Below are 15,022 nucleotides of genomic sequence, written 5' to 3'. Positions count from 1 at the left end.
CTCCCTCCTCAGCCTCTTGAGTAGCTGGGACTACAGGCATGTGCTATTGCTATTATTCTTATTGTGGGTGTGTCTGAGTCTTCTGTCATATAATCAAGTAGAAATGTAGCTCACAATTTACCCAGAAAAGTAGAAATTTTGAGGGCCGTCATTTTGCAAAAGACAGTTTGACTCAGTGAAGACTTCACCGGCCTGACCGCTCACAGGCATATGTGAGAAACTGAGTTTGTTCCACAGATTCCTTTATGTACAGCAGCATCTAATTATGCAGTATCTAAGGAAGGACTACAGCCATGTCAAGATGTCTGTTTCCTCAGTTGTCTGTTTCCTAAGCTGCTACTTCACAGCTCTTACCCTCACCAGTGGCAAGTAAAAGCTAAATAATCTGTAGCCATCTGTCTTGCCTTCCCTACAACTGTGGCTTACCCTAAGCACTCCCTTACCAGTGACTGTTCCAAGACAATGTAAAGGGTGAGAAAAGAGTACTTCATGCTGGATATTTCAAGAGTTTAGACACGTGGCATTTCATGTTTAGCTCTATGAGAAAAAGTTTTCTGGAATGGAAATGGGAAGAATTCACTCAGATTTAGTATTTGGGGATTTCATGCAAGAGTTTTTTTATAAAAGTCCTCAAATTTTAACTTTGAACATGTGATATGTTTTTGCAACAGTGTGTTCCCACTGTAGTATTTTCTTTAAAAATAATTTTCACCTCATGGTATTTTTTATCCCCGGTGTCCTACTATAACAACTGCATTAAAATCACAATAATAAAGGAAGAGAGTCTTTCAGAGTCGGGATAGACTGTCGTGTTTTGTCTTCTCTGTTCCCACATCCTTAGTAGATGCTTTATGAAAAGTGGCCCACAGATTGGGAATAACTGATTCTGTGTGTTCATTAAATTGATTTCTACACTATTTTTTTCTGGAAATACTCAGCTGTTCTTTTCCCATTTTGCCCACTTTTGTGTGTTTTTATGTGCATACGTGTAGTGCAGGCTCATGTCAGTTGTGTATAAAGCAGAATGTACTGTGTTACATGCCTTACAGAATTTACAAAGTTAGCAGTATGAAATATTTTATAATATACATAAAAATAAATGATTATTATTTTTAAGTCAATCTCAGGAAAATCATTTTACTTACATTTTTGTAATAATATAACATAATTACAATATAGCATGCTAACTAGATAACACAATTAATAATGGTTTACAAAGAACTAATTAAATACTGACTACTTTTATGTCACTTTAATTTGCCTATGGTTTGTTTTTAGAAAGTATTGTTATTCATAGAGAAACAAAACAATTTTTTTTAAAACTTCAGTTGTAGAAAACATTAAATAACAGCATACTGAATACGGTTACTGTGTAGGAAATTTTTTTTTAATTCTGAAGAAAGAGCAAAAGTTAATATCTCAAATTACATTTTCTTTGGTAAGATGTACCTTGAAAAGTTTAAACATAACAATATTTTAAATAAAGTGTGTGAAATGGGGAGGGCTAAGAAGAACGGAGAGATACTATCTTCTGGCATTGTTCCTGAATATGCCTGATTTCATGTTGCTACTGAATCTTGCTGTCTAGATGTTTCTTCAAGGCATGAAGCCTGTGTGGATGATGATATGCCTGATGACAAAGCGCCTAAGAGAATCTACTTTATTCACCTCTGTCTAACAATCTCCTTTCTCTCTCTCCAACCTGTCTCCCCATTGCATCCTTGGGCTTCCGTCTTCTACCTTGTAGCCATGCCAAAGTCAATGGCCGCGTGTATCTAATAATAAATAGGTGGGTACTTCAGTATTTTCTCCCTTGTTTTTGTTTAAAACTGCTTATTGGTCTGTTAAACTCTTAACTGCTTTATAAATGAAAGAGTGTGTCATCTGATAGTGAACGATGATCTTCAAGGTATGCTCATGGATGTATTCTGCAAACTGAACCATTTAGTCTCTATACTGAATGGTGGTGCCAAGTAGACGTGGAGGTTGTTAAAGGTCTTCAGCTGGTGCTCAGCCTTTGGTCTTGGTTCAAACTTATGTCCCAGTTTTTTCCTTTGGTAGAATCAGTTCAAGACTTGCCTGAGAAGTCATCTCCTTCTTGAACACATAACTGAGAGCTCAGCTCAAGAACCACCTCCTCCACAAACCCTCCTCCAAGTGCCCACATCCCCGCTAGAAGTAATCTGCCCTTTCTCTGAAGCCCCACAGCACTTTTATCACTGCTGCTGTCCTGACACTTGCCTTCCAGTCCCTTGTCTTATCTCCTGCCTGCTTGCTATAGTACAGGTTAAGCTCCTCAGGCCTGGGCTTCTTCTATAATTAAATTGATTTCTACACTAATTCACCAACACGGCCCTGTGACAGCTACCCCAGGATGGTAGGTACCCATTAGTTGACAGTCAACAGATTTTTCCTGAATGAAGTGAAAGTTGTCACAAAAATATGTGGTTTAAAAAATATCCATTTTTTCAATAATTACAAAAATATCAATATATTATTGAAGAAGGATGTTTTACATCACCAGATTTTATATGTTTTCATACCACAAAAGACACTGAGATGGCACTGAGACAGGGACCTACCTTAAGATGTATATCACCTAGCTGGGAGATGAAACTTGCAATGTTCACACAAAATAAAAAGCCAGCTTGGATAAAGTGTCCTAAGAGTACAGAAAAAAGATCCTTTGGGATTTAATTTCTTCTAAAACCATTCTTACTTTACTAAGTAGGTGAATTTAAATATTCATTCCCATAACCTCATGTCCTTTTTTTAAAAAGCTTATAATTTTGTTAATAGGAACATATATCTTGCAGTAAACCAAATTAACTTACTGGTCTTCCATTCCATTCACTTTTATCTTAGGTAAAACCCTAAGGCAGACCACTACCTAGCAAACCCTAGGAGGGAGAAATTCTAAAAGACAGTGTGAAAAATATAGAGGGTCACTGTAGAGATTGCTAAAGGAAGAGAAATGAAAGAGAACAGGCTGCTTTTTTGTAGGATCCCATTTTTGACAGCCTGAGAGAGAAATGTCAACCTTAAGGATTTTAGCTGTTAGGTAGAGAAGTAAGAGATAGATTCCAGCTAGTAATCTTGAGCAACAACTTGAATCCCATTCCTCCAAACATAAGAAACTACTCACTCTTTTTCTCTGTGTTTCTCATAAAATATTTAGCATTTGCTTTGTGAGGAGATGGATGAGGCACATAAGAGGGCAAGAGATGGTTGATGGGCTCCCTGGGCAGTAATTGGTATGAGTTTTGATCCCAATAGTCCCAGACTTATCTCATGAGAGGAAGCTTGTGCAGGTTACCCCAAATCACAGAGGCCAATGAATTCACTCAGGACTTCTTAGAAGTATTTAGTTTCAAAGTCATCCAAAATAATTAAAAACTTGAATTATTCCAACTCTACCTTTATCTTTTTTCCACTGAAATGTCTCATTTTTGTATCAATATTAACATGTTAAGAGTGGCCAGAGCTATGCCCCACAGGAAACATTAGACAAACCTCTCTCTAATTTTACGTGTGCTTCTGAAATGCAGTATGTAAAGTGTGTCCAGTTTTTAATAGGCCCTCTTATTCATTAGAATGATAGGGTGAATCCTGTTATAAAGCAAATAATCTTTCTTTCTCTCATAATTTGTTTCTCTGTGCTCAGTGTTGCTTTATAGGAATAATGTGCTTGTAAATGTTCACTCTAGACTGAAAGGGTTTACCTTTGATTCAACTGATGGGTTGATTATTCAGAAATTACCTTACCAGGCATAAGGTAGGGGAGTTTTATGATAATAGATCATTTTGATATAACTTTAGTAACTATGGGGAAGTTTGAACTGATTTAGTAAACAGCATAAATTAGAATACTTTAATGGGAGTTATGTTTATTTCTTCTACACTACAGAAACTGGAGTCATTGTGTCCAGTTCTGCCTACTGGATTTTGGGGAGAATTACTAACACACACATATTTAAAATATGATATTCTAAGAATGTAGTCTAGGGACTTTCCTCTTGACGACAGAAAGCCAGTCTCATTCTACCAAATCTTCATGTCAGGTGAAGAAATTCTATGTATCAGAGAGGCATTCTCATTTAAAACAGGACAAATTATGCAACATGGAGCATTGAAGAGGTTCAGTTCTGAACTGTGACCTGATTTTGAAAAGCTGCATATTAAACTACTTTCCATGAAAGAAAATGGAAATTCTACAACTGTAAAAATCTCCTTAGTCTAAACTATTCTAATTTGGAATATGTTGAGAATCTCAGGATGAGTCAACATTGGTGGAAGGAATTATGCTAAGATATGATCTACTCACCTGCTTTCCTAAGCTCAAGTCACCCTCTTGGCTTGGGAAATGCGAACCACTCTTGAAATTATAACACCTTCTCTTCTACACCGGTGCCACATGTCAAATCTTGGGTACATATTTGCTGTTCCTACTTTGTCAGGACTCTACATGTTAAATGTTATTAAATGTGGAAGTGTTTCTGGCATACTGTTGTTTTCCTGCTGGATATCTTGTTAAAGGGGATTGTTTGAGTAACAACCTCTCTAAAAGTATAAGGATAATGTAGATTCATTACAACAGCTACCCAAAATGAGAGATATGTTTTCAAATATAAAATCAACAAGTTGAAAGTAAGCTACATTTTTATCTAAGCAAACTTCTTCATTTTATGGAAAATTGATTGAATTATAGGTAGGTTAAATAGTTTCCTCAGAGCCCACAATTATGCAGACAGAATAATAGGATTCACTGTTCATTCTGTCATGACTATGCTAAAAATATGAATAAGCAATTATAAATGAAGATTATCAGTATTCCCAATACAATGTGTCCTAATATGTACTTGATTGCCACAAATATTCTTTAAAACATTGATTTGGATATGAATAAAAAGATGCACTTTTTAAAAAAACATAGGAGAAGAACCATATTTGTTATTGTCCACTATGAAATAAACAGAAATACCCAGGTTTCTGGCCAGGGTTAGTGGAAGCTCTCTCTCTGCGTCTTTCCCTGGCTCAGGATTTCACTCAGTCTTCCCACAGTTGCCATTCAACAGTTGACATCAGTAAGCCTCGGGTGGGGACGTGATGTGGACATAGCACTCCTGAAAGCATTAGCTTCAAGGGCACATTCTTTAGATGATGGCAGAGTGAGATTAGACTATGCAAAGGTTGACTGAGAGCACACATTGTTTAAGAATTCTTTTTAAAAAAACTTATTTAAAATGTGAATGACTTGATTCTTGCAAGATGGTTTGTTGCTTTACTGAAAAAGCATGATCTACTTGGCCTCTGCAATCTCTGTATGTCCTCTCCTTTACAAACCTGCAGTCCTGTCCACTCTCAAGTCAGTCGCCAAGCCTAGGGTTCAGCGCAAAGCACGCTGCTGATGCCATCCCGGAATGCGTTGGGCATTAGGGTGTTACTGCAACCGGCATACAGGAATGCAATAGTGGGTGATGTGTAGCATGATATGTGATCTCTGACTTTCCTTATAATTCTTCTATTCTCATCTCCTTTTTCTCCTTTCTATTTCAATTACTTTGAGCAGCATCAAGAAAAAATTACCAATCCACCAAAATGAGTAAGTCCCCCTGTGAAGCCATGAAATGCTTGCTGTACATGATGCCATTTCATGCTTCTACAACCTGAACTCTGACCATTTTCTCCTCTGGGAAAAATGTCAAGTTTAGGTGTTGACAGCTCTCATTACTGACTAATCCCTAGAACCTGAATTAGAAAAGCTAACAAAACCTAACCGAATTTACAGTTTGTTTTTAGAAAGAATTTAAAGCAAACAAAAAAAATGACAAGATGCTAACATGCACTGATTTTGTGAGGTCTTTGTTCATGCACTGATTTCGCTTTGTTTATCCTCCTGTTACTTGCCCCTCACTCAAGTCTCTCCTGACACCCCTTCCTCTTCTGACTCAGCTGCTCTCTGCCAACAGGCTGGCCCATCCTGAAGGAAGTCTCCCAGACCTCGCCATGCTGAATCTGACTGCCAGCCTGGAGAAGCCGGAGGTGAGAAAGTTGGCTGAGTCTGGGGAGGAGAAGCCAGAGGGATGCTCTGAAAAAGCTGAGAAGGGTGAGCTTGGGAAGGACAGCGAGGAGTCAGAGGAGGACGAAGAGGAAGAGGAGGAATCAGAGGAGGAAGAAACGTCAGGTAATGAGACCGCTGCCAGCATGCTCAGACATTGTTGACTGCCAGCAGACTGAGTGAATGAAACATTGACTTGCTCTAAAAGGATGTGTATTTGACCCAGTCCATGAAACAAAAATTGGAGTATATTTTTGGAGTTCCTAGTGTTGTGATATTTCTGTTCCAATTGCTTCGATAATTTCCTTTTAATTCTGACTGAGGAGAAGAGAGCAGATGGCTGGTTATCAGGGACTGACCCTCAAGTGGTGTTCCTGCCCACACTAGTGGAGTAGGATTCTGGCCATGGGCTCGGTTCGAGGCCTTTCATAGGGGCATTTTCTGCCAGAAGCAGGAACAGGCTTCTTTGCAGAATCTTGGAAAGTTCTAGATGTTGCCTTTACAAACTCATTCTCAAGAAACCATTCTGAGGCTTTCCCAAGAAACATAATTGAGGATATATTTCTAGTTCTGTTCTAGTGCTTACGGACATGGGAACTAAAGGAGAACACTAGCAATTGAGGAGTTGTTATTTCACAAAAACTCCTAGAGATATTTTTTGTTGTCATTGCTGTTTTGGGATTTTCATTCTTTATTCTTTGCGCTTATCTTTCCTACTTTTCTTTCTAGTCTTGAAATAATGTTTTAATAGAACATGATAAAACTGAACGTCCTTTTGACCAGGAAATGTTATGTGACAGAATATAAAAGGTAGACATCTTAGTTTATTTAGTAGTTCTGAGAAAGTGTAGGAGAAACCAGAGAGCACTACTTTTGAAATGGTATTCTTGGGCCATGACAGAAGATGCTGCACTTCTCTTTACTGGTCCTCTGTTCTTTACAAAAGTCAAAAACACAAAAGCAGCTTGAGGAAGAAGATCCCTCCAAAAATGTGCTCCCAAAAACTGGTTCCCTTCTTCTCCTACTCAACATCTGAGGAGAGGACCAGAAATGCTTTCTGTATATCTGAGCAATGTACATTCTTCTGTGTGAAAGAGAAGACCCAACTCTGTGAGGCTATGTAATTAAGACTAAGAAATTATCAAGCTACTATGAGATGGGTTTTGAGCTTTACTAATGCAGTCTCACCAAAAACTGCAGAAGTCATACCTTAATCTTGGGGGATACATTCCAAGATGCTGAATGGATGCCTGAGACCTCAGATAGTACCAAACCCGATGTATACTATCCATGAATTTGTTTTTCCTTCTTCACGGTTTCACAGATAGAGGATCTATTCTTACCATAGATCTTAGTAACATCAGCATACCTTTTTTTCTTTCCTTATTAACCAAGAACTTTTACCTTTTCACTTAAGGAAGCACTTTATGACTTCACTTTGGCATCTCCAAATTGCCAATCTCACTACTCTTTCGCTTGGGGCCATTAGTAAGTAAAACAAAGGTGACTGAGCACAAGCACTATAGTACCTCAACAGTCGATCTGATAACTGCGATAGCTACTGAGTGGCCAGTGGGCAGAAAGTGTAGACAGCATGGTGATGTAGATAAAAGGATTCACATCCCAGGTGGAAGAACAGAGTGGACAGGGTGATTTCCTCACACTACTAAGAACAGCACGTAATTTAAAACTTCTGAATTGTTTGTTTCTGGAAATATCTATTTAATATTTCCAGATTGTGGTTGACAGTGGATAACTGAAACCATGGACAGCAAAACCTCAGATAAAGAGGACTATTGGAAGTATATTTCACAAAAACTAAAACCTTACTTAACTTTCAGAACCAAGTACAGTAGCTGTTACAACTACTCAAACCAGGTAAGGAAGCTACTTAAGGTGCTACTTAGGTCTTATCTTCCTTATAGACATGTGAGAATTTATCTGCAAAAATTAGGGAGTTGTGGCTTAATGTTAGGATTAATAGGTCAAAATTCTTCTTTATACTAATTTATTTAAAAGGTGGATAAAGGTAACATTGTTCCTCCAAGTCCCAGTTTATGAAAGCTGTGTCGTTGTGACTTGGGATTCTTGGGTCACCCTTAATCCGGATTTTGATATTCTTAGAGCTCATCCACTGTAATTATTCTGCAGCTCCTTATTCCAACTTGAAAGTTACAAGATATGCTTTAAATAATAACACACACAAAATGTGATGCTCTTGGATGCACTTTCTATTTTGCAGATTTAAGGAACAAATGGCATCTGGTGATTGACCGCCTTACTGTGCTCTTCTTAAAATTCCTGGAGTATTTTCACAAACTGCAGGTGTTCATGTGGTGGATTTTGGAGTTGCATATCATCAAAATTGTTTCCTCGTACATTATCTGGGTTTCTGTGAAAGAGGCAAGTGAATATTTGTCCTATCATCAGGATGAATAGAACCACAGTGGGTCACCATGTTCTTTTTCTAGTTGTTCATGATGTTTTTTAATGCATTGCCCATGACATTAGGGTAACAGGGTTTCAAGACAGGCACATATGCTTTGACTTGCAAAAAAAAAAAAAAGTCATCAGTACTGAGAAGAGGGAAGAGGAACAGGGGAGAAAGAGGCTCATGGCTAAGTGTCTAATTGGTCATATTTCTAAGGTTACTTATTTTCATCTAGTCCTTAGTGGAAGTGTATGAGAGTGACTGCTTTCCTACACCTGCATATGGGAGTGTATCCCCTACATTCTCTTTGAGAAAAGCAATAACCATTCCAGTTTGTGTCACTAAGGAGTAAACTCAGGTTCTGAAGCCTAACAAAATCTTTAATAGAACTCACCTTGTTTATTATGGGATTTTTTTTTAGATAAGACACAAAGTCTTTAACATGCACTTGTATTGTAGTTTTATTTTCTTATTTGTAGAGAAGAGACTCATCGTCCAACCAACAATTATTTAATGTTTACTGTGGATAAATTTGCTTTTTTTTTTTTTTTTTTTTGAGTTGGAGTCTCACTCTGTCACCCAGACTGGAGTGCAGTGGCCGCTCCTGGCCACTGCAGCCTCGACCTGCTGGGCTCTGGTGATCCTTCTGCCTCGGCCTTCCAAGTAGCTGGAACTACAGGCGCGTGCTACCACACCCGGCTAGTTTTTGACTTATTGTAGAGATGAGGTCTTGCCAAGTTGCCCAGGCGGGTCTCGAACCCGCAGCCTCAGGCAATCCACTTACCTCAGCATCCCAAAGCGCTGGGATTACAGGCTGAGCCACCGAGCCCAACTTAAATTTGCTTTTTTAAATGTATTCAGTAATTTTTGCATACTTCTACTTCCCCTTTATGATTTTTGAACAGGTTACAATTCAGGTCCTGCCCCCTAAAAAATTAAGTCAAAGAACTATTGCTTATAATCTTTAAAAAAGTAAATAACAGTAAAATATTATAACTATAACACTACAAACCTAAAATGGTTTGCAAGTGAGTAAGGGATAAACCTTAATTTGAGCTCTACAGTTTAAACTAGAACTTTCTCCCATTTTATACAAACCATCTGAAATGGATAGGTTGTCATTGCCAGGTGAGAACAAAGAGAGAAACCACTCTCTCTATAAAATGCATGGTAGAAAATAATATATGTTCCATTGTTAAGTAACTAAGCCTATGTAGTAATTGGAGTCAAAATATAGCATAGTATGTGTATTAATTGAGAGCAAAATATATATGCACTTTAACTCTATAGGGAAATTGACCAATATACAATTTGAAGGTTAGAACCTTAAAGAGAAAAAAAAACAAGAGAAGGCATTTGACTAAAAATGAGCAAAGATCATTTCTGGAGTAGCCAAATCTGATCTACAGATGACTTCTGATTACATGAGAAGTTGCGTTGCAAGTTGTGAAGGCATATCAAGACAGTTTGATGATAGAAATGAGCACTGGATGAAAAAGAAATTAGTGAGAGTTGGGCACCAAAAACAAAAACAAAAAAAAAACTTGCTATCTGAAATCCATCCTAGAGCGTTCAGAAACAGAAAGAAAAAGATGATTAAATGACACACTTTCTTATAAATCCTAAACAAAAGACACACATCACTTTTTCAATGATCTTTAATGAGTCTTGAGAATGCAATCTTGTTAATAGACTATCGAGTAAATAAAAGATTGTGATCTAGTTACCTTGTTACACCAATAGAAAATGACCTTTCATGGAATATGACTAGCTCTTTTTCTGTGGTTCATACATTGTGTAGACTGTCAGAATTTTTGTTCCAAATTCTATCTCTCTCTATTCTAACTTTAAAAGCACACCAGATACTCACAAAGCAGAGACATTCTGCTCCCTCTGCTGCTAGCATCTACCTATCTGATGGCTTTAAGACTATTATAACGACCATGTTGTGCATGATGCCACCTCACCCACATAAGGTGAAGTTTGCTGCATGGCCTTCCCATGGCATCACCATTTCTGCGTTGTCTACCCTCTCTGCACTGGCTTTGATCTCTGGGCTCTCATCAGCATGTGTGCAGTTGATTTTTTTCTAATGAAACTGGCATCTTAAGCCATCAATTCAGTGGATCCTAATCATAAAAACAACGTAGCTTTAGACCTTCATTGTCCCTTTAAAATGCATCTTACAGGGAAACTTCTGTGTGCCTCTGAACACAGCACACTTTCGGATCATTCCTACAGTGACTTTCATAGTAAGCAAAATCTCATTGCGTTTTTTAAGACTGTGCAGCCAGAGAATCGTCATAACTTGGGTCTCTTCCCAGGTAGACGCTGTTCCTTTCCAACCTCTTTCTTTCTTACCCACATCTGCTCTCCTCCTCACTTCTGTAGGAACCTCCTGGGCTGGAGAACAGATGCAGATTCGGGGCAGGGATGAGCGGGAGGGGAATATTCTGACTTGGCCTGTGCTGTTCCTTGATGATCTCACACTCTGGGCTGGCAGCCAGGTACACCTTTCCATTCATGGAGGCTCCTTGGTGGGGTACCCACAGCCACTCTAGGCTGTCACTGGCACCCAGCCCCTGTTTTCCCAGCATCACTCCTCATGAAGCCCTCCATGGAGTCCTACCACCCTTCCAGGCACCCCTCTGAGTAGTCTCAGAGCAACTCCAGGTACTCTGTTCCTCAGCATCAGCTTCCAGGGACACCCTCACACAGATCCTGTATTGCTGATATACCTGGAGCCCAACAAAACAACTCTCTGTACCCTACCATCCTTGCCCCTCTTTTGGCCCCATGGACTTCTTGGGTAGATGTTCAACATCAGTGTCCAAACCTTGTGCCAAGCCTCAGGGTGAAGACATCAGGATCTCTGACTGGCCTACTTATAGCTTCCCTCTTGGGTTTTGGGCTGAGGTCATTCTCCTCCCTGACTCCCCACATGCCCCATCATCTTGGTGTTGGAGACAGGCAGAACACGGCCTCTCTCTACAAAGAAAGTTCTTCAACAATTATGGTCACTCGTTTTGGATTCAAGCCATCCTTATCCAAGGCTTCGGTAAGGGTGCTTGTTTTCACAAAGTTTGGGAATCCTCTCTCCCACAAGTACTAAACATTTTCAAAGTTTTCATCTGGGGCATCTGAGGAAGAAGGGGCCATGGGAAAAGCAATCATCAGCGAAACCTTTATTTTACGTTGGTATCTCTTACTCAGGAGTGACACCACTTTGGAATAACCTAGGTTATATATATATTATATAGATGTATTTATGTATTATATATAGATGTATTTATATACTATATATATTATACATATAAACATTACACATTATCTTCTCCTTTTTAAATTCACAACTACTTCTCTAGTTTCAAAAAGTTGCTGGAGAGCTCTGTGAGATCAAGTTATTCCTTGAGGAAGGAGGCTGCATTTTATTTCTCTGAGTATCCTCAGTGCCTCCCATAGGGCCTGGTCAATTGCAGACGCCCCATGTTCACTGGCTAAATGAAGGATCATCATATTATTGCTTTCATGCTCATTAAGCCTTCATTTAGCCTTTATTATGCCCACATAATGCATAATAAAAGCTATTGAATGCCTATATAGTGCTAGATGCTGGGGTAGAAGCTTTAGAGACACACTTGTCTCAGTTCACACACCCTGATGGGAACTGTCTGGTAAATAAAACCCAACGTGCTATCAATGGCTGTGTTAGAGGTGTCCCCAGGAAGTGCTGGCTGCACAGGGAGGTGTATCTCCTGCAGAGTGTTGCATCTTGGAGGTGACAGTTGTAACTGGGGATTCCCTGAAGGAGGGAGACCAGGGAGAAATTAATTTTTTGTTCAATGCAAATAGCAAGCCATGGGCAAACCTTAGTGTGTCTGCTTCCAACCCATGCTCTCTCGCAGTGCTTGAATCTAAAGTGACCACGGTCATCATTTCCCCAATGATAAGAATCTAATGGAATGTTCACTTTAAAAAAAAAATGAAAGAAGACGAATACCCATGTCCCTACTAATAATTGATGAATTAGAATTTCTGAGGAGATAGCTGCTAATCTATGTGTCCAGGAACTCTTATTGTCAAGGAATTTTGAGAAATAACTTTGTCATCATGCTTTCCTAACAAAGCGCTTTTACACAAATCACCACCTAATCTGCATACAAACTTGTGAGGCTTGAGGGCACAGCCTTGAGCGAGGGGTCCTATGAGAACTGAGGGTCTCCTCCTGCTTTTCCCATCAACTTCCTCCAAGGGCCCCTCATGCTCTGTACAGCCTACTCTTCTTATTCTAGACTGTATGTGGGTGAGCTCATGAGCTCTCTGGTTCAGTTGCTGTCTATGCGTCATGAGTCCTAAATCTGTATCTTTCACTCAGTCCTCTCTTTAAACACCGGACTCCTATGTCCAAATGACACCTGGACATGATCTCACTCTTCTTGCGTGTCCCCAAAGCACCTTCAATTGGTTATCCTGAAGGTGAACTCACTACCTCCATCTCAGTTCTCCCTTTAGTCTACTCTCACAGTTTCCCAACTTATCTATAATCTTTTCTCCTTCCAGTAGGCCTTGCATAATGCAGCCAGAATTATCTTCTCAGGGCATAAACATGATCATGGGAACCCTCTATCTGAAGCCTTGTGAGCTCTGTCTTATCCTCACAGTAACACAAGAGAAGACTCCCATGATGTGGCCCCGACCACTTTGCCATTGCCATCCCTAGACACTCTGGGACACCTTGTGGATTCTAAAGTCTTCTGAAAGGTTTTAGATCACGGTTCTTTCTTATTGAACCACTTGCTTCCCCAAGGATCTGCAACCCCACGCCCTCCTCTCCCCATAAGGCATGGGAACTGCAATTTCCTCCTGTCTCTCTAACTCCTGTTTCTTCCTTAGGTCTCAGTTTAAATCTAACTGGACAGTCTTCCCCAACCTTGGGTCAGCTGCCTCAGCGGTGTGCGCCCATGACAACTTGACTCACCCTGGCCAGGCACTCAGCCCATGACACTGTCATGGACTGTTTATGTACTTCTTGTTCTCTCCTATATGCTTCTTGAGAGGAGGGAATTCTGGGATATGTTACCTTGAACCTAGTTAAGACTTACTGAAAGTTATTATCTTTTCTTCTCTTTTTCCATTACTCAGAAAATTAAAAGTTCTGTGCAAATGAATCATACTGTTTTTATACTTAGTGCCTTAAATGTGTGATAACAGACACAGCAAAAAGACTTACTTTCATGGTATCTTTAATAGGTTTTGCTTTTTAATATCCATATTGATATGACACTTGCTGATAAATAAGGGAAAAGAGTCAATTAGTTGATCAAAATACTGTTAATGTAACATTTATTATGTTCATGAGTGTTTTGTGGCTTACAGAGTACTTCCATGAACAGCATTTCTTTTATCCTCAATTAATTCTATAGGCAACTCTTCCTTCCCTGATTTCATCACCTAATTCTCAAGGTTCCCTTGCCTTGGACCATGACAAGTAGTTAAGTGGAAGATTAGCAAGTAACAAATAATAGGATTAAATAGTGTCATGCAGTCTCCGCATTTTTGTTTTATAGTTTTGTTAGCCGGTTAGGTAACCACATCTCTTATAACCCACAGTACTTGGTACTTAGTACATGTTCACTTTTATCCATTGAGTGCACCCTGTTATGTCCACCTGCTGACATGAAATGTTCCTAGGATATCACATTAATAACATTCAGGATAAATGAGTATTTCTCATGTCTAAATAAGATGGTGGTGTTTTTATACCATTTGATTAACTATAAACTACAGAGAATTAAGAAGTGCTAGGAATGTGGGGACATCCCGCCAAAGTCAATGTATTCAAGCTGAACTCATTGCCCTCCCTCCTCGAACCAGCTTCCTTCTCAACATTGCCTGTCTCAATAATAGCACTATCATCCACTCAGGCTCCCAAGAGGAAACCTGGGAGTTATTCATTGTACTTTTTTCGTTAGCTCCTCCTCCCTCTGCCAAGCCAATCGATCATCAGATCCAGCTGATTGCCCCTCCTATGAATCCTTACCTCCTTCCTTTCCTGGGCTACTGCAGCTGCATGTGAGCAGGTTTCCTAACTTCGCATCCAGTCCCCGCAATGCACCCTCCATTCTTCAGTTACTTTTATCGCAACATCACGCAGACCTTACCTTCAAATTCCCTAATGCCCTTCAGTCACTCTCTGTTTTTTGAAGAATGAATTCCTGTGCCGTAGCATAGTACATAAAGGACCCATCAAGACTCGGCTGTGGCTGCATGCCCAGCCTCACCTCCTACTGCGCTTCACGCTTTCCACTCTAAACCTCCCAGTTTTTACAGTCGCCTGTTCCCACCATGCTCACTCATGCTTTCCTGCCTTTGCTCCTGAAAACACTTCACAAATCTCTGTATTGGACCAAAGGCACTTCTGGGTGCTCTCACAAAAGCCTGATCACATCAGGCATTGCTGCATTACGTTGACATTACCTGGTTACCTGTCCATCTGCAATTCAAGACATAATGTCCCCAAGGGATAAGACCCT

General features: G+C 39.6%; 1 protein-coding gene across 1 annotated transcript in view; it reads left to right on the top strand.

Moving 5' to 3' along the window:
* PIEZO2 (piezo type mechanosensitive ion channel component 2) overlaps positions 1-15,022 on the top strand; it is a 188,222-nt gene that overhangs the window by 84,754 nt on the left and 88,446 nt on the right. The window contains exons 14-15 of the mRNA XM_008063492.1: positions 5,970-6,184; positions 8,301-8,461. Of these exons, the coding sequence (XP_008061683.1) occupies positions 5,970-6,184; positions 8,301-8,461 (376 nt within the window). The remainder of the gene's footprint in view (positions 1-5,969; positions 6,185-8,300; positions 8,462-15,022) is intronic.

This window comes from Carlito syrichta, unplaced genomic scaffold (genome assembly GCF_000164805.1).
Source record: "Carlito syrichta isolate Samal-C Ts95f unplaced genomic scaffold, Tarsius_syrichta-2.0.1 Scaffold306873, whole genome shotgun sequence".
In the NCBI taxonomy this organism is placed as follows: domain Eukaryota; kingdom Metazoa; phylum Chordata; class Mammalia; order Primates; family Tarsiidae; genus Carlito; species Carlito syrichta.
The sequence above is the reverse complement of the archived record's forward strand: the minus strand, read 5'-3'. Positions and strand labels throughout refer to the sequence as shown.